Source organism: Haliaeetus albicilla, chromosome 2 (genome assembly GCF_947461875.1).
Source record: "Haliaeetus albicilla chromosome 2, bHalAlb1.1, whole genome shotgun sequence".
In the NCBI taxonomy this organism is placed as follows: domain Eukaryota; kingdom Metazoa; phylum Chordata; class Aves; order Accipitriformes; family Accipitridae; genus Haliaeetus; species Haliaeetus albicilla.
In genome coordinates, this window is record NC_091484.1 from 62876069 (window position 1) to 62895067 (window position 18999).

Here is an 18999-nt window from a genome sequence, read left to right on the forward strand (position 1 = left end):
CAACCAACCCATAGCTGTTGCTTATTCTAGGAGGGTGGAGGACCCAGTTCTGTTCTGCATCTTTTTGATGTGTTTTATCCTAAGAATTAATAAACAAAACCGTAACAAGATCTCCAACCAAGGACTAGATCTTAGTTCTTTCCGCTTCCATGCGAACCTCCCTGCCAAAGAGTCTGAAAAACAAGCTCCTGACTGGTGCTCAGGGGCTTTATTTTCTCTCACTGCTCTGTTCTGCCTCCATTTTTTATTGCATTTTTTGGATTTCCATCCCCTGGGCCACGTCAAACAAAGCACCTTCCATAGGGCCTCTGCTGCGCTTCAGCTCCTGCATGCAGTGGACAAGGGGCTGAGGAGGAGGGCCATGGTGTTCACAGGAGCTGTGTTTTCCCAGTGCCCCTTAACTCAAGCTCTATCGGGGCTCTGTCACCAGCCACAAGGGCAAAAGGGCTCCAGAAAGGGGCCAGATGCTTTTCTTGGGATTGACAATGTGTGTAACGTTGTTAATTGGGGGCAGAGGCGGTTAGCAGGAGAAGCTCTGCAGTTTGGTCTGGGACAGAGTCAGTGGCTCGAGATCAGGCCTCTTGGTTATCAAGCTTCATTCAAGTGTATGAGCTGTTCTCCATTTTGTGCTCATAGGACCCAGGTGGGATCTGTGTGTGCCTCACGGAAGACCCCACTCGTGGCTCTTATGGCCCACCTGGTTTCTTCAGTTCTCTGCCTTCCGCCAAGTCAAGCTGTGTGGGTTGCTCCAGTCTGCACCATCCCTCCTCTGCTGCTCATTTTCCCTTAGCCGCAGGGAATACAAAGCCAGAGACTCAAGCCTTCCACGAGCCCTTGTTTCTGTACAAACAGGAGTTGAAACATCCCAAAAGAGGCCAATTTTTCTCAATTTCTGTAATGTATCAATATAATAAAAATTGGTAATTTTGCTATGCTATATATATTTTATTCTTTTCATAACCATGTTGCTTTTAATGAAGTTTTAAACTCGGTATTTAATATTCTTTGAGGAAATTCACATCTTCAGTGCCTTTACCGGCCAGGGAACGATTCAGTTCCATCGAATGTAGTATCTCAGATGGCTGATATCTGCTCTGCTTTTGAAAAATGAACGTGGATTTTTTTGGATTTAACATTAATGGTTGCAGGTCACATTGCAGAAATCGCTGCTTTGAAAAGTTAAGGATAAATGCTGAACAGTTAATAACAATAATTATAATTCAAATTTTTCTTCAGCCACCTGTGCAAAAATAAACACCACACACTGAATTCCCTACTATTTATTCCTCTTTTCCCATCTAGCTCCACTGGAAAGCATCAAGTCAGGTATTTTTACCACCAATATTCTTCAGTATTACAGATATAGAGACCAATCCTTAATTTTAAATAATTATCTGAAGAATGGTTCAAACCATGAGGCATTTTTGCTCAAGTCTGTCTTTTCTGGGCAGGGAGAGAAGAGGATGTGGATGTGTCTGTGAGCGAAAGCAGTGCAGTAATGCGCAGGGACACCGCGGTTCATGTGGCATCTGCCTGGGACCTGTCCCCTGGGACTTACTCTACCAGCCCCAACTCTCAAGCATCCCCAAATAGCCAAAAATGTGAGCCAACCCGGCAAGGTGGGGAGATGCGCATGGGCTGAGGAGATGGAAGGGGCAGCTGCGAGGGGCTGACTGCGTTCCCCACTTGAGCCGCACGCGGTTTTGTGTGACCTCGAGGATTTCACAATCCCCGTGCCTCTCTTCTGCAGCTGTAACATGGGAATAATAACGCTTCCTCCCCTTTCTCTGCTTCCTACTCTGCTTTTGGCACACGGCTAATACAAGAGGGCTTGATCTCAGTTGGAATCTATCAGTGCTACTGACATGTTAATAATACCAGCAGAAACGTTTCCTCTTTCCTTTGTACTGACAAAGCTCTGCGCAGGGTAGCAGCTCCCAACACGTCAGCCCAGAGCGTATTCACTTTCAACCCCAAATCTGAGGCATTTTCCGGAGACAAGACAGAGAGGATACAAGATTCAGGCTGACTTTTAGGATTTTAAACAGGGAGAAGTAGTCATAACATGCTTCAGTTTGATGGCCCTCCAGTTATTGCATAAAAAAACTCCGAAATATCCTCAGCCTCTTGGCTGCTTGCACGGAGTAAAACCTTGTGCGGTTGAGTCAGGGTTTTGATGATTTTCTGCCTAGAAGCTCCTCCGGTAGATGTCGGGTCCTGGAGAGGACAGGCAGAGTCGGAGCGTGTTGCCTTGGCAACACAGATGTAATTGAGGGGATTTTGTGTCTTGAAGGAAAACCCCAAAGTTAATGCCAGTTTCTATAAAAACTGTACGGGGTTGGGCACCCGGAACTCCCTCCAGGACACAGGATCCCGCTCTCTCCAGCTCTGCTCGGGAGTCACGCAGTAGTGGGTTGGTTTCCCGCAGAGGAAGCCTGAGAAAATCTGAGCATAAAATAAGGTTGCAGAATGATTTTTCTAAAGATGACTTGCGATTAATATTTTTGGCCTGAGTTTGAAAATCTCCTTCCTTATTGCTTGCAGTCATATAAAAACATCTCCCTAGTTGCTCTAGCTCTTACATAATTGATAATTTATAAATCTCTAATGATTTAGAAGTTTTCTTAAAGTTTTCCAGTAATAATAAATATGTTTATTCAAGCAGATTAAAAAGTCAGGCCAATCATATTAATCTGTTTAACCAGTGCTGATAGCTCTGTTATCTCCTTTTTAGTAGAATTGAAGTTAAACCTCTGTAAATAGCTTTAAAATACACAAATGCTATTTTAGCAGAGGCTAAAGCCAAAGACTCAAAATGCAGTTTGGCTTTGATATCTATTGCCAGCCTCCAATGTCAATACCCAAGGAGAGGCAACAAACTCATACTCTGTCTGTCCTTTCCTGCTTGTGTACAGAATAAATGGGTTCTGCAGAGTGCAAAACATGAGGTGTAGCAGCATAACTCATGTACAAACCGTTACTATTTATTATTGGTGAGGCTGAGGCATGCAAGCCAGCAAAGGAAATAGCTGGCACATCTTCATTAATTCCTTCTGGTTCTAAAGTAGTTTTCAGGAAATAATTCTCCAAGACCTTGGCTACACACACAGAGTATTTATTCGGAGTTGGCAGGGGCACCAGAAACCATATAGTTCATAGAGCTCTCGTTTCTTTGGATCCTGAAGGTGTTTATCAGAAATGATTTTTAGACAGAGTAGAGCCACACACATAAACGATACCAGTCCTATGACACTTGCTGGTGTCTTAAAGCTCTTTAGGTTTAATCATCACCCCCATCCACCCTATGAATAAGCTTCAGAAATTCCCCCATGGCATTAAGCGTTATTTTGAGAATGAGGAGCCATCCACCTTAGCATGTTAAGTGAATATTGGCTTTGCAGGTTTTTTTTCTCCAAGTTATTTGAATATAACTATTATCTTCCATATTGTGACTATTTGACTTGTGACCTCAGGGATACTTTTCTTGTTGCTTTGAGATCTAGCCATGACTAAACCCAGAAGTTTAGATATATATTCAGACTTTTTTGTCTGAAAAATAGACTGAAAATCTTGAATATCAGTCTCTCTCATGAGATGTCCTGATTTCATGCATTACAGCAGGGCCAGAAATAACATGAGAACAGCTTTTCTCACAGTATTTCGGTAGTTCTTTTCTGGCCATTGCCAAAAGCAGGATGTGAAGACATGCACGGACATTAAAGCAAACTCTTATTAGAATAGTTCAAGTTCCTTTTGCATTGTGGTAAAAATTTGTGTCAAGTTTTATTCTATTCAGACTATTTCAACCCTTTCAGTACTTCAAAAATCTGTCAGTGTTTTTTCTTAATAAATCATTCTGCTAGCTTAAATGTGATTTGTGGGTTTTCATCTTCTTCTCTTTTTAAACACAGGCCAAGAATATGACAAAGTGCTCAGACCCAAATTGTACCTTTGATTGTACGCATAAATGTTGGCTATCCTGCTGGCTATCCCATTGGCTTTGCATTTGGGTAATTAAGCATCCAGTAAGTGTTTGCTGGATTGGGACAGAAGCTGCCCTCAGATGCCCAGGGGACGACTGCAACTGCCATCAGCAGGGACGTGCCCCAGGGCGTAAGGACAGAATCAGTTTCAGATTTGCATAATTAAATTGTTTCCTTCAAAGCTGTCAACAAATTCAGGTGCTGGTCACCTCACAGTGTTTCCACAAAGTAGCAAAACAGTATAAAGTTACCTGCTTCAGCTGGCATGGTAAATACTGGGAGTAAGCGCAAGCACAAAGCAGGGTCACAGCCTGCTCCCCTGTGCTCCCCCGGTGTGAGATGTGCCCCGCAGGGCTGGGGCAGATCTTGCTGCCGTGCCTGCCCCATCCTGGCAGTGCCCGTAATGGTACTTACGGCACTGTCGTGAAGTGCTCCTGCCTCTTTTCAGAGCAATAGTCTAAACGCGTGCTCTGCCCAGACAGTGGCTTGGCCCCTCCTGGAAAAAGGCTCTCCACCTGCACCAGAGTCATGGTGGCATCAGCCAGGGTTATGGACCTCTCTGCAGAGCAAGGCTTTCCAGGTGTCTGAACGTGGGCACCTCCCAGGGTGCAGCGGAGGTCAGCTAAGCCCTATTGGACTTTACCTTTTCTAAAAGGCTGAACCAGGGCATATCCCAGCCTGTTTTAATAGACCAGGGCATCCCTTGCTTGCCTATGTTTCCTCTTCACCAGTTCAGTAAGGAAAGAAATGCGGGGACGTGGTGAGCAGCTTGACCATGCAGCACCTGCAGCGGTACCTCACTGACGCTGGCCCGCTTTTCCTGATGAGGAGCCGGGCACCTTGCCCATAAACTAGATTCTCCAACCAGAAGGAAAGTGAACAGGACTTAGGACTGCCCAGGGCAGCAGTGAAAGCCCAGACCTCCCCAACTGATCTGTTCACTGACTGCTAACCTCAAATCACCAGGTATCACCGGGTGGTTGGCTCAAACACTTGGTCTTCTTAGGAAAGCTGTCACCCCGTCAGGTCCTGGGTGGAGTGAGTCAAGCAACAGTTACACATAGAGAGGAGACTTCTACTTTTTTGCTGAGACTCTCCCCAAGGACAGCTGAGGTAGTAGTGTCCTATTCCAGATGGGTGAATCAGCGTCAAAATACGTGCCCAGCAAGCCATGAACTGCCAGGCCATTTACAGGATCTAGTTCAGGGTTTGTGGATCCAGCCCTGGGATTATGAAGCCAAGGATCTCAAATCAAGAGGGGACTTCAGGAGCAGCTAAACCCTAGTAGAGGGTTTTGCTGTTCACCTTTCTCCAGACGATAACAGGGCTAAAACCACCTGGCTACAAACTATTGGAGTTGAAAATCGATCTCCTTCTCAACATTTGTTGATCCTCCTTCAGTGGCCTATAATACTTGCCTCCATTGGTTGGGATGCAGATATCTGGGGAGGAACAAACAGCCTTTTGCAGTGCATAAGTGACACGCTGCTGGTTTTACTGAAGAAGCCCTTGAGGAGGACACCCTCAATAGCTGCTGGGCCTCCTGTTGTTCAGAGAACTCAACTGTGAGACCTTTTTCAATGTCGTCACAGCTGCTGTCCTGTAAAAGGCTGTGACTGAGGTGCCTGGGCCCACTTGGAGTGCTCTCTCCAAAAAAAAGACACGTTGATTCCTGCCTGTGTTTATGTGGGAGACTCTCCATGGATTGAGCCATAAGGTCCCAGTTAAGGTAATTCTGTCTGGCAGCAGCACTAGATAGTTTGCAATGAACATTTACAAACTGGCCAAGGAATATGATTTCTTACACAAAAGATCCAGCTTTTTAAGGTTCTTACCCATGGAGCTGCTTCAAGCAGTCCTCATGCCTCAGTCCTCCCTTGGATGGACTCCGCAGCCCTGGACCAGGTGGCTGATAATGCAGAAATGCTCAAAATGCCTGGAAAGGACACAGTCGTGTCAATCGTCTCCAGTGAAGGTAGCAGTCACAAACACATGGGTTTGCCAAAAGTCTCTGGCTAGTTCCAAGAAGCCTTCATTTGTTTGCATTGCTAATCTACCAGAGTCTGAGACTGCTCAGAGAGATATCAAGCCTTTTGTAAGCTTTCTTTCACCCTGCTTCTGTTGGGATCTGCAGGACAGCAGCCATCTGAGAAGGTTTTGGGAGACTGCACAGTTATCAGACTGAGACAGAAGGAAATAGTCTGAGCTGGAGGCAAGACAGCTTGTGCAGCTAAATGCACATTTTCATTCTTCAAGTCCTCTTGCTTCCCCCGTGGCTCAGCTGCTTGTCAGGGCTGGCAAACTCAAGGTCTTGCTGTAGTGAGGTCTGGACAGGCTGGAGGGATGCCCTCCTGAGATGCATCCCCATGAAACTCAGCAAATGCCATGACACAAGGAGGGCATTTGACTCACAGATTGTGTTGGGATCCCCACTGAAGGAAAATTTCTGTAAGGCTTTTTGAAGCTCCTTTCTCCTAGCAGAGTGCCATGTACTTTTGAGTCTTTATGGAAAGGGGAGCAGCATGAGGGTTGTATAGGGTGTACAGGGCACATGTCCTTTTCCTGAGTAGAAGCAGCACTGTTTCATGCCCCTTGTTGGCTGGAATGATCCCCCAAAAAAGGGGCTAGCTTTGGATCCCAGCAGCCTGGGTTCCCATTCTACCATGCAGCATCCCAAAATCTGTGTTTATCAAGCTAAGAAAGTAAATCACCTTTCTTTGCTTCTTAATCAAGTCTTTCCTTAATAAACCTTTCTTTCCACCTCACTTCCTTCCACACAGGGATGTGACTGAGAGCACCTCTCCCCGCAGCTGAGGATGCAGCTGCACTCACGTGGGCCCCACAGCAAAGAGCAAGGTGAGAAACAGAGTGCCTGAGCACAGTCATGCTGCCCCACTGCTCCCAGGGCTGGAGCACATTGGGTACCTGCACACCAGCTGCACACGTGGGAATCACTGGAAGTGACTGCCCCATCCCTCCCCTTAACTTTTCCTTGGGCAGGAGCGATATCCTACAATCCGTGTTTGGATTTTCGTGCTGTTACTTATCGCCCAGAGCTGCCCCGTTGTTCCTGGTCACAGCAGGCTGGATTTGCAGCACATCCTCAGCCGTTGGGAGCTCTCCGGGGGCAGCCTGCAGCCCTCTTTGGCTCTCACTCAGCTGTTTTGCCATCATTTTGTTTGCAGTTATTAAAGACATGTTTGCCCAAATCACACTTGCTACTGGCCAACGCAAAATGCTACCTGCCCGAGCAAAGTGAGATTTCACCTATTTTTCCACCAACCTTATTAAAACCTTGAATGGGTACCTGAAGGTGGCAGCCACTTTTTGGATCGAATTCCCTCTGCGTTGTTACTTTGTAGAACTGCTACTAGTTGATTATAGAAGCATAATCTTGTTACTTTGTCATCCTGTTTCATTTTAGAAATGTAAATCTGGTAGACTTCTGACAATTACTAACTTTCTCATTGGATTAAATTCTTAGACAGTTTTATTGTTTCATTCTGCAGGGTTTTCCAGGGTTTTCTTTGGCTGGGTCAGCTTTTCTAAATTGCCACTTAGATTTGCTATGAAAATATATGCCTCTTTGCATCCAGTGCACACCCCGCCACATGCACAGTGGAAACCCTCAGCCCAGGCTGCTTACCAGGCCCCTGCCTGCTGCTGGAGGATGCTAACAGATCTCCAGTGGGGTCGGTGGCACTTGAAAACCCCATGGAGAAGCTCTGTGCTTGATTTCAGCCCTCTAAGGGACATACACTCTTACTTGAGGTTGCAAAGAGATGCTTCACATCCCTAAGGCTGCTTCTGGAGTTGAGCGTTTTGGGCCAGCACTTGCTGAGGCCCCAGCATCACAGCTGCATTTTGTCGTAGTTGTAATGGTTGTCCATGATATGGAATAGCTGTTCCCAGGCCACACGTGTCCTCTCTCACATTGGCTTTCTCTGATGGAGACTCTCTGAGGCTTGCAGAGTGCCTGAGGGTGCTATGGGGCACTTGAGCCTGCATTTCCCATCTCCCAGAGCAAGAATGTACATGGTAGAGTTCTGAGTATTTTCCTCTTAAAGCTGAAATATATTTCAGTTCCTTGGGATGGTGAGTGTGGATGTGGCAGTCATGTAGGAGAGGAGACACATGATTCAAATTCAGTTCTAGCAAAAGTTAAAGTGGTTTCTGTTACACATTCCTACAAAGTTCAGAACAGATTAAGTGGTAATTAGATATCAGTAATTGCCAGTGGAACTAAAATCATAACATAGATCTCAGTAACTGTGTTGATTTAGAAATGTCGACAATAATGAGTCTATACTGGTACTTGTAGAGCCCTAAGACTGGTGAAAACAAACATGTCCGCACAATGGAAGTATCTTCAGGATAGGCAAAATCTGAAAAGCAACGTGGGGGGGGCCTGAAAAGAATTCTGTTTTGGTTTTGGTTTGGTTTGGTTTTCTTTTTAATGCTGAGTTTGGAAAGAATTAGGCCTCAGTTTCTTCAGAGAAATCACTCCTCTTTGTTTTGTACCTCTTCACGCCACATCAGACCCGATGCTTGGCAGTCACCTATATTCCTTAGTTGCTGCACTGAAAAACATTCACCTAGTCATTACATTCTGGGAAGCATACCAAGGCTGGCCCACAGATGTCCGCTTTTCCAAATATTTTTCCTTTTACATGACACCCCACCACAGACAGTTGTGGAACGGGATGGAAGGAGGCATCAATCTGACCATAATTTCTGCTTCTGAACATATTTTGCCCCTCATCTGCAAGTGCACATGCAGTATTTGTCTCCAAGAGTTGCTCCAGCTCCACTTCAAATATTTTCCTGCCTAACCTCACACAGGACTAGGTAAGGTCTAGGTAGTCTGCTTTCCAAACGGTGTCATTACAAAAGAAAGTCAGCCATAAGTGAACTCAGTGAAGGTCTGCAGAGCAAGACTGGCAGCCATGGGGACACAAATTTTCCATATACAGAACAAACACAGCACAAAAAGTAGCAATCCTAGAGCCTCTGCACTACCGAGCGCAGTTATCAAGGACGGTGTGACTTTGGTTATCAGAGTGAAGCGACACTGCTCTCTTCTCTCAGAACATTGGAAGCTGTTTTTCCTTTGGGCTGATTGCCCCCTGGAAAGTGGGCAGAGAAGACCCACTGGTTTAGTACATGGTATTGTCCTCCAGTGGGTCTCAGCTTGGCCCTAATCAACCCCACCCCCATAACCAAGGCTTACTAAACTGCTGACCATCTACCACCAGACTCCTTCTCCTCTTTTTTTTACTTTTTGAGTGTCTGTTTGTCTCAATATGGGTTCCCCCACCCTTCCGTCATTGGAAGGTTTAATGCTGAGTGAAAAACCACGAACAGCCTTTGAATGTGTTCTGCCAAGTCTCTTTACAGCACAATACTGGCAGGAGTAAAACATTGGGGCCAGGCAAATATGCAAGCTTCATCACATTAAAGGAAGCAGAGCAGCACGGTTATTGCATCATTCTATGGCTTCCCAGACGTTGTTGTTATTTTTTCATTAGAGCAACAGAACTGCACTTGGTGCTTTCCGCTGAAGAGCCAAGGAGGCCCCAAAAGGCTTTCAATTGGAGAAGAGAATGCAGCAACTGGAAAGACGAGTGGTTTACTGCACTAATTTTATAGCACAGCCTTTACCAATCTGTGGTAGAGGGAACCAGCAACATGATCTGTGTTCACTTTTTAAAAAAAAAGACACATAGCCAAATACTTAAAACTATTTGCTTGTTCAAGACAAGTTATTTGGAAATTTAACTACTACTGAATCAACCAACATTTTTCAACACTAAATCATTTCAATTCCATATCATATGTTTTTAATTTTATCAGCATCTGTAACTTTTTAATTACCATTTTTATTAAAGCCTTTTTTTTTTTCAGAAGCAGTACACAAATCCCTAGCTATTTAATGTGGGTATTGGAAGGCGCAGTTCAAGGCTCAGCCATTGGAGCAAAATTCTGCTGCCAGACGTGCCCACCAGACCACAGGTGCTCTGCATTGCTCTCTTGCATTCACCAAGCCCCTTGGAAAAGTGGGATGTATCACAGCCTGACTGAACAAAGCCTTACCACCAAGATTGTAATGAACAACTTTGCCCCCCCCAAAGCTTCCAGGCAGAAGCTTTAAAAGCACACAGGATCCTGGTGCAATGGGGAGTTGACTGCAAACTGCTGATTTATAACCTATTGTTTCATGGTTCAGCATTAGTATAATGTCATTCTTCTGGTCCTTCTCCACTACACACGCAAAATGACAACAAGCAAAAGTTTTGACTGGCCAACTACTATCTTGTCACCACATCAGGATTCCCAAATGATGGAAGAAAACACATGAAATTAGTGAAGATGATTTTGTGCCATTGGAGAACTGCAAAAGTGATAGGATTGGAGAACTGCAAAAGTGATAGGATTAGGCCACATCATATTACATGCTAGCCAAAGTCAAAGCTTCCTTATGTGGGTTTATGAGCCTTTGAGAAAGAAAACATTTGTGTTCAAAGTAGAATTGATTACAGTTGTTCTAAAAGAAAGCTCAAGCAGCTGAAGGCTACCGTGCTCTGTGTAGACTAGGATAAAACACATAACTTGCCAATGACAACAACTGGAAAAGAGAGAGGAACTTGCCAACTGAAAGGTGTCTGGCAGATAACACAGAAACAAATTGAGAGGATAAACACAAGCCATGGTGATGCTGTCCATGGAAATCCTTCCCAGCAAGTCGTGAGTATTGCTGAACTGATAACTAGGCAAGAGGATGAAAAGCACACATTACAATGTAAAATTGCACTCAAGGAAAAGATTCATGAAAATGGGTGACTTTTGGCTGGCTTCCATAGCCAAAGCAGCAAGATACTGAGCATTGAGGAACGTCTCTGTTTAAGCAGGGGAGGGAACAACAATTGGTAAAATAAATTCCTTCAGAAACGGTGCAATGCAACTTCCCGCTGCAACGGCTACGGCTGCAGACATGCTAGTCCTGGCCCGTGCCAGGTCACTGAACAGCAGAAGATTAGGTTGTCTCAGTTGAGAAGTGGCCAAGATGCAGCATTGCTTCCTTCTGCTGTTCTGGATCCTGAGCAGTGTGTGGCAAATTTTAAGTGGCTAAAGAAGAGACAAACCACAATTTACGGTTGAGGGGCAGTCAGCTTCTGACTCTGGAAATAAGCTCTGCAAACAGCCTTCAGGGAAACTTGAATACTACTGCTGAAGAAACACATTACATGTTTCGATTGCAGTCATCCTGCTGTTATGTGTAAAACAAAGATTATTTTGGTGGAAATGTGCAAGGAACAACCATTTAATTTATTATGAGATGAAATTCTTAAACTAACATATTATCTAGTTCAGCCTCCTGGGATGATTCACATCTGACCCCTGGCGTCAACAGCTCATTCGATTCATTTTAGAAGATGTGGAATAAAAGAAGTACCGTGCTTTCACACAGAGCGATCAGTTAGCCTAAAGCAAGTTAGTGAGTCAAATCTCAAGACAGCCTTGTGAATCTCAAGCTCACTTACTCACCAAAGGAAAGTTTCGGTGATGGAGCAGAATAACAAAGCCCCTAATATATCGCAGATTCATTGCACCCAGGCCGTGAAGTTTATATTTCCCTAACAACTTGGAGACAATATCATGTGTCAGAGCACATGTACTTGTCATTAGCATTCATTAGAGGAAATGAACATAAATCTCAGATTCAAATGTGTAGTTTGAACATCCTGGGACAATTAAATTATTGATAATTGTTATCTGTCACCAAGCAATAAATCATAAAGTCATGGAGTGGCAGAAGAAAAGCTATCTTGCTGCTGACAGATGTGTAGACTGAAAGATGTGGTGGGCCTTTAATGTTCCAGAAATAATTGCATAAAGGTGAAAGATTTCTTCTCTTGCTTTTTTTCTCATCAACTATAGTATTTCCATACTCAAAACAACACTTTCTCGTGACAACTCCTCTTACTTGGCCTCTACGTTTTCTGACATTTTAATGAAAATGAGGAACGAAGCTGAAAATGAGCAGCCGGTGAAGAGCAGGCCTGGCTTGATGGCTGCCAGTTGGAGCACAGTGCTCTGTGCGGAGCCGGGAGCTGGCTCCCGAACTGTGAAAAGTGATGGATACTCCCTGCTGACGGTAACATCAATGTAAATAAACTGCCCCCACCCCCACCCCGTATTACAAGACTGTGAAAATACAGGAATTGCATAGAGAAAACAAGGAGGGAGCAGAAGACAGCAAATGAACAGGAGAGGCCGACCCCCCCTTTTTAAGTCACTTCATTTTTGCAACTAAAACAAGACTCTATATTGAATTTGTACATCAAATTGCTCTGCGCCGAGTATAATATTGAGCTCCCGGGACGGTATAACCATATTTCCTAAGAGGCTACAGGTTTATGTGGACAAGTCGCAGCTGGTGGAAAGAGCAAGGAGTGAAGGCATTTCCCTTCCAGGCACAGGAGCCGGGGAGCGGCAGCTGGCTGGTGCCCGGTTATACGGAGTGGGAATGCTGGGCCCGGGTGGCTGCGGCTGCTCGAGTCGGTGCCAGGGCTTGAATAGTCTGTCGGGCGCTGCCAGGAGGGCTGTGTGAGCAGCAAGCGGGACCCAGCTTTGTTAGGATGCCTTTTCAGAGGGCTGCAGTGCTGCGAAACTCAATGCAGCTCTGCGGAGAAAGTGGAAGCTTTTCAAATGTACACGCTGTACTGCACCACGCGGAGAGGCCAGGGATCACATTCATTTATTCATTTTCCAACAACTAAATCTCTTTATATTAATTACATGGAATCCACCAGTTTTGGCCAAAAAAGATGTGGGGTTTTTTTTAATACTGATCCTTTGCCTGTGTGGTGACCTGTATCGATTTCAACATTTCTTCTCCTTGTACAGAACTTAAAAACTGCAGGCATGGTAAAGGAAAAGAAAACAGCACAAATAAGTCAGCTTAAGTCTGTGATTAACTGTCTGAGGTCTTAAAACAAAGACTTCAGATGAACTACTCCAACCATAAGGGCTACCAGTGTGAGTGAGAGCGGCAAGCTGAGGCCATTTAATTGTCAGGAACATGACATTTATTGCCCTGACACCTGTATCATAAAATTAAGTTTACTTTAGAACTTATTCCATTTGAAATCCATGCTGAACGGTCAAGAGTGCCTTGAGAGGTCATGTTAAGGACAACAGTTATTGTCAGGGAGTTTTTTTTCCCCTCAACAGTTAGAAAAATAAGCCACCATTTTATGTATTATTCATAAGCAAACTATTTGTGATAAACTATTTGCATCTACAGCTTCTCTCACAGAAAAGATAAAAATAAAATCAAGCCTTTCCTCTTCCAAATGAATTTGGCAATTATCATTTATTTTAGAAGTATTTTTGGGTACAGTGATGAAGCATATGATGCTACTACAGCTGTGACATCAGTATAATAATATGGATATAATTATTCAAAATAACATACCAGGGTAAACATACTATGGGGCAAAGCTGGAAAATACCTAAAATAGCATTTGCTTGGTCACTAGTTGCTGATGGAACTTGTGAGAACCCCATGACTATGTTGGTGTTTGCATTGATCAAAAAATACTACTTGGATTAATATTTTGATCTCCACACTGTCAGCACCTGTCTGTAGTTGGTTTCCTTTAAAATACTCTCTACACCTTCCCTAAGGGCCCAATGCAATCCTCCTTTTTCAGAATTGCATCAGACTTCTAAAATGAAATTTTAAATGAGCCTTCATGTCTGCTTCAGAGAAAACACAAAGAAAAAGTTGGATTTGCATTATGTTTTCCTTAGAAGCTTCTGTCAGCAGTAAAACTAGTTGCCTTGAGTAGCCATGCTAGTTAGAGGAAAAATAATGACAAAATTATTTTACATTATTTTGTAAAATGGCATATTTTACAGCATTACAAACTGCTTCCAAAACAAGAAAATTGTTAATTATTACGGGAAGTAAAAAAAAACTTTCAGAAGTGAGCACTTGACAAACACAAGTTATTTAAACATTTGGGTTTTTTTCAGTTTTGTCAGCAGTTTGTGCTTGTAATTAAGACATTACTGCTCTGAAGGAAATGCCTTAGTACTATTTGTCGAGCATGGGACGTACAGCGGGTCTGTAATCTATAATATCAATAATAATTTATGTGCTTTTTTGAAGGCAGCTCTAATTCTGAACATAATTTTATGCAGAAAAATAACTACATCAATACAATGTTGTCCTCAGTTTAAAAATGAAAAAACCCACAATAAGATTATGTGTAAACGTAAATGTGATACCCTGCTTTTTATTTACAGCTGGTAAATTTTAATTTGAGTTAAACACATGTTAATTAAAACACATTTCACCAGCTACTTATAAAATTAAGCACTATTTTGTTTGATGTTGGTAGAAACAGGAAATTTGGAGTGATGTCTACTGCTACAGCTGTTTGCAGTCCTTATGTAATACCAGATGTGAGATTGATGTATCTGCATTTTGTCCTCTCCTGTGAATTGCAAGTGATCAAACAGGCAAAAACATAATGACAGGATGATTGGACAAGTTTAGCACGAAGGGAATTGTTCAAGACATTCATAAATCACTGCACAACCACACACAGAGTGAAGGAAAATTTACTGTAATGTCACAGATAAGCAAAACCATTTAAATCTACAATGAATTTCAAATGCAAGCGTATTAATTGTAGAAATGCCTTTGACATATCTTAACTGATAGTCTTTTGAAAGATGTAATACTAAAAGACACACAAAACTAGGTGTGTTTTATAAAACCTAGGCATGACAAACCAATAATGTAAAAACAAACATAATTTTCCACAGATTTATTTTCATTATTGAATTATCCTCATATAAATGAGCTCTGCTGTGAAATACAGGTGTTAGAAGGAGTAATCATGTATTTAAATGTAGCTGTATTGCAGAACAAGTTTGTTGGTAAAAGCTGCTAAAGCATCAGCCATACTTTGCTTTTTCTGTTGCTAGAGCCAATCTGCGAATGTTTGCTATGCAACCAGCTGCTGCCTCCTGCAGAGTTTCATCTGTAGAGCCTACCATAGCCAGTAGGAGCTAGCAAAAATACAAAAGAGAAACTGCATAAGAAAAACAAGTAAGTGTGCTATTATTTAAATAATATTCAAATCATATCCAGAACAATTGCATGAATTTATACACACACATAATAAATAAAATACTAAAAATCATATTAACAACACTGTATTATATATGTATGTATATGTATATATGTATACTTTTGTATACATACATGTATTAACATATGCATAGAGCACAATGCTTTATATTTTATCATATTTGTACCTGTGAACTGGTATTTTCATGTCTGATTTTCTGTTTATTGTAACATGCCTGTCTATTGGTTGTGACGGATTTTTTTCTTGTATGTAGTAATTGCATATGCTTTCTTTGAAATCATGGTTTTCCCCCCAAGGTATACTAGTATATTTCTACATGCTCAAGATTTTTAATAAACAAAGCCATGCTTTTTTTTTTTTTTTGCCTTGATCATGAAACTGGATCCATGTGAATGGACCCTTGTGTCCCATTGACTGCAGTAGGTTTCTTTATTGTCAGAGCAAACCACTCCTGTTAAACTGCTTGAGGGATACAGATCTGGGCATATCAGTCTTAAACATTTGCATGTAAAAGTAAAAAACAAAAGCTCAAGAAAGGCACCAAACTTTTGGGGCTGATTCAGCTTTTCAGTAATGTGGAGTAGATCCTTTACTCTGGAAGTCATTCAGTTTTTTCAGTGGAAATTCCCTTGGAGTAAGGTACTGTTCAACACAAGTATGACATAAGACAGGCCTTGATGAAAAACATTTTTACATATCAGAAAACCATTAATGATGGTTTTGGATCTCACTTCTTCAGTGTGTTGCAAGTCAGTGATGCAACTGCAAATGCAATATATGCTGGAAAACAGAAGACCCTTGCTTAGCTTAAATCAGCTCCACGCAATGCTCAGATTTCTGAAAATCTGCCAAGCTTAATGTGCGTTCAGGTATTTTGAAGCTCAGACAGCTCTAATTAAAACCTGTATTTTCAGTCTGCAATACTTAGGATTCTGTGTTCACCCAAACAATGTCGAGTCAAACCACAGAGAAATCTGTTATCACTCAACTCCGGTGCATATTTTTCATACAGCTAAAATATTACACAAAATTATGAACTGCTAAATATAAAAGCATAAATTGAATGCAGACATCAAATTCGTATGCTACCTTTTTCTAACCTTCCAGCAATCGTGAGGCATGGGCCACAGCTGCACACATATGGCATTTGCTTAGAGAGATCAAAGCATTTTATACTTGAGGAAGTATTTGTGTTAGCCAAATGTACAAAACAAGCATCTTGCCAGTCACCTTTCACCCTTTGACCCCTACATGTAACTTGCAAGAGTGCCTGTGATAGACCTAAATTATGTCAGAAAGAGTGTTATGTAAATTAAGCATCAATGATAAATTTTTCTAGCAATTCTTCTTCCTATGATTTCCACTGCTGTAATCAGATGTCTATGTACAAGTAGGTAGATAAGAGTTCTTAAAGTATGAACTCTCCTGAAAGGATATGCCAGAGTTAAAATGACATGAGAAGAAATGATATAAGAAAGCTTTATGTTCTTATACTTTATTTGCATGCAAAAGCTGGGCTGGAGTCAGCAACCAGAGAAGTCAGTGGAAGTTTCACCACTGACTTAGCTGGAAGCAAGACCAAGGAGCACGTCTCTGTGTAATGATAAAGCTGCTCTACAAAGCACAAAGGCCAGAATGCAAGTCTTATCAGACGCTTAACTTCTTTTCTTAGGAAACATTTCTGGATGAAGATCTTTCCTTGCTATTTTCCACCAGCTGATTTCTCATCAGCTTAAACTATAAAGTGTTTCTTCGGCTGCCTCACAACTTTCTTGCATAACTTACAGAGGAAAACTGGTATGGATCCTTCATATCCCTGACTCAAACCCCAAAATATGCACGCACATACCGTTCATATGGCGGTTTTGGGAAAGCCATAAGTTTCAAATTTGGGGGCAAGGAAACTATATGCCTTATGTGATTATTCACTGCATCTTCACAGATCTAATGCAAGGCTTTTTCAGTGTGGTGAGCGTGGAACTCAAATTTTCATAATAATTTCAGCATAAGACTTGTTATCAATGCATAAGAGCAGAAGTTCATCACAAAAATAATGTTTTGGAGATACATTATCTAGTAGAAATATAGCAAAAAGCAAAAATAGACCTTTGCCTTTAGTATGACTACATGTTAGGTAGGACTCAATTCAAGGTTATCTATTTCTTCTTTTAGCCACCGCTTCTTCCTAGGCTCAGAAGGCTTAGGAAAATAGGTATTTTTCTGCCACTTTCCATGGAGAGCTCACTATTAAGCAATGACAATGGCTGTAGGGGAGGGTCTGTGCTCTTTGTTGCAGGTGCATTTTGGAAAACCAGGATTAGGTATCAAAGAACAGCATACTACACGACACTGGTTCAAAGTACCCAAATAGATGCCTAAAGAATTAGTGGTACTAATGCAACCAATGCAAACAGCAATTTTCATAAAGGTATCAAATACTGATTTTTTTTTCCGAGTTCAGGGGATCAAGGATCAGTTGCTCTCTAATTTGTTGTTCTTCTAAATCACTTGCCAGTGGTAACATCTGTAAGGACTGCCACGTCATACAAAATCCTGTACTACACTGTAGTACACAGGATTTTCACAATACGACTTCAAAGAAATATTCGTAGAAACACCCTCCAATACAGTAGCTGCCTCTGAGGACTAAGGTTATACAGCAACGTTTATCAGTTAACTTACTCCTTTTGTGCTAACATAAAGACAGCTGAAGAGATTATCGAAAATGCAAAATATCTCAATATAAGGAGGTAATTCCATGTTTAGGAATCTCCCTTTGAAGATTTTGATATAAATCCTGCCTTAAATGAAATAAAATTTTATTCTTTTTGTATATACCAAGAAAGTTATCATTCTTTTACTTCGTGACTGCCCATCCTTGACCCTTTCATGGGTTCAGTTCAATTTACTGGCAATTTGGATGATCCAATTCAGGTATAGAAATGTATTCATAGATAGTATATACAGACTATACCCACATATTAGATAAATTTAACAAGTTCAAGAAATCTTTTTTTATTCCAATGCACCAGTGCAATATAACATGTCCTTTTTCTTGATGCAATGCCCTTGAACTTCATGTATCCCTTCCCTTTACTGTTCAGGTATTGTTTTCTGACACATGTAAATGTTAACAGATGTGAGAAGCAGTAAAAAAGCATGTGGTATAAATGCTTCTTTCTGGCACGTAAGAAGCACTTTCCATAGAGAAAGCATTTGCCGCACTATGTAGCCTTCATTTTCTGTTGGCAGGTATCTATATTCTAAGGCGAGAGTCCAAAATTTTTTGCACAGTTAGCACGTCATACCAGCAAATAAGCACAAATACAAGCTGTTTGGAGAACGTACAGAGCATATGTAGCATTTCTGGGTTCCAAAAGCAAAAGCATTGCACAGCCAAATCATTTAAATATTCAGAACAATTAAGATTTTGCTATTACTATCCCGGCTTTAAAATAGCACAGAATTGTGATACTATATTAGGATTGCACACTCATAGAATAATTCAGAATGGAAGGGATCTCAAGAGGTCTCTAGTCCAATGTCATACTCGAAGGAGAGTCAGCTACGAGGTTAGACAAGATTGCTCAGGTTTTTATCCAGGCTGATCCTGAAAACCTCCAAGGATGGAGATGGCACAACCTCCTTGGGCAACCTATTGCAGTGTTTGACTGTTCTCGTAGTGAAAAAGGTTTTCGCTGCATTCAGTTACTCTTGCTTCAGTTTACACCTGTTGTCTCTCATCCTTTTGCCATGCATCACTGTGAAAAGCCTAGCTCTATCTCTTTGATGACTGACCTTGTAGGTACTGGAAGGCTGCTATTGAGTCTGCTTGAAGCTCTCTCTTC

The 18999-nt window shown here is 42.0% G+C and overlaps 1 protein-coding gene across 1 annotated transcript in view; it reads right to left on the reverse strand.

Annotated features, from left to right (window-relative positions):
• Positions 1–14809: 14809 nt before the first annotated feature.
• The window catches only part of ODAD2 (outer dynein arm docking complex subunit 2), an 87493-nt gene continuing 83303 nt past the window's right edge, over positions 14810–18999 (reverse strand). The window contains exon 19 of the mRNA XM_069777719.1: positions 14810–15068. Coding sequence (XP_069633820.1) covers positions 14955–15068 — 114 coding nt within the window. The 3' untranslated portion in view covers positions 14810–14954. The remainder of the gene's footprint in view (positions 15069–18999) is intronic.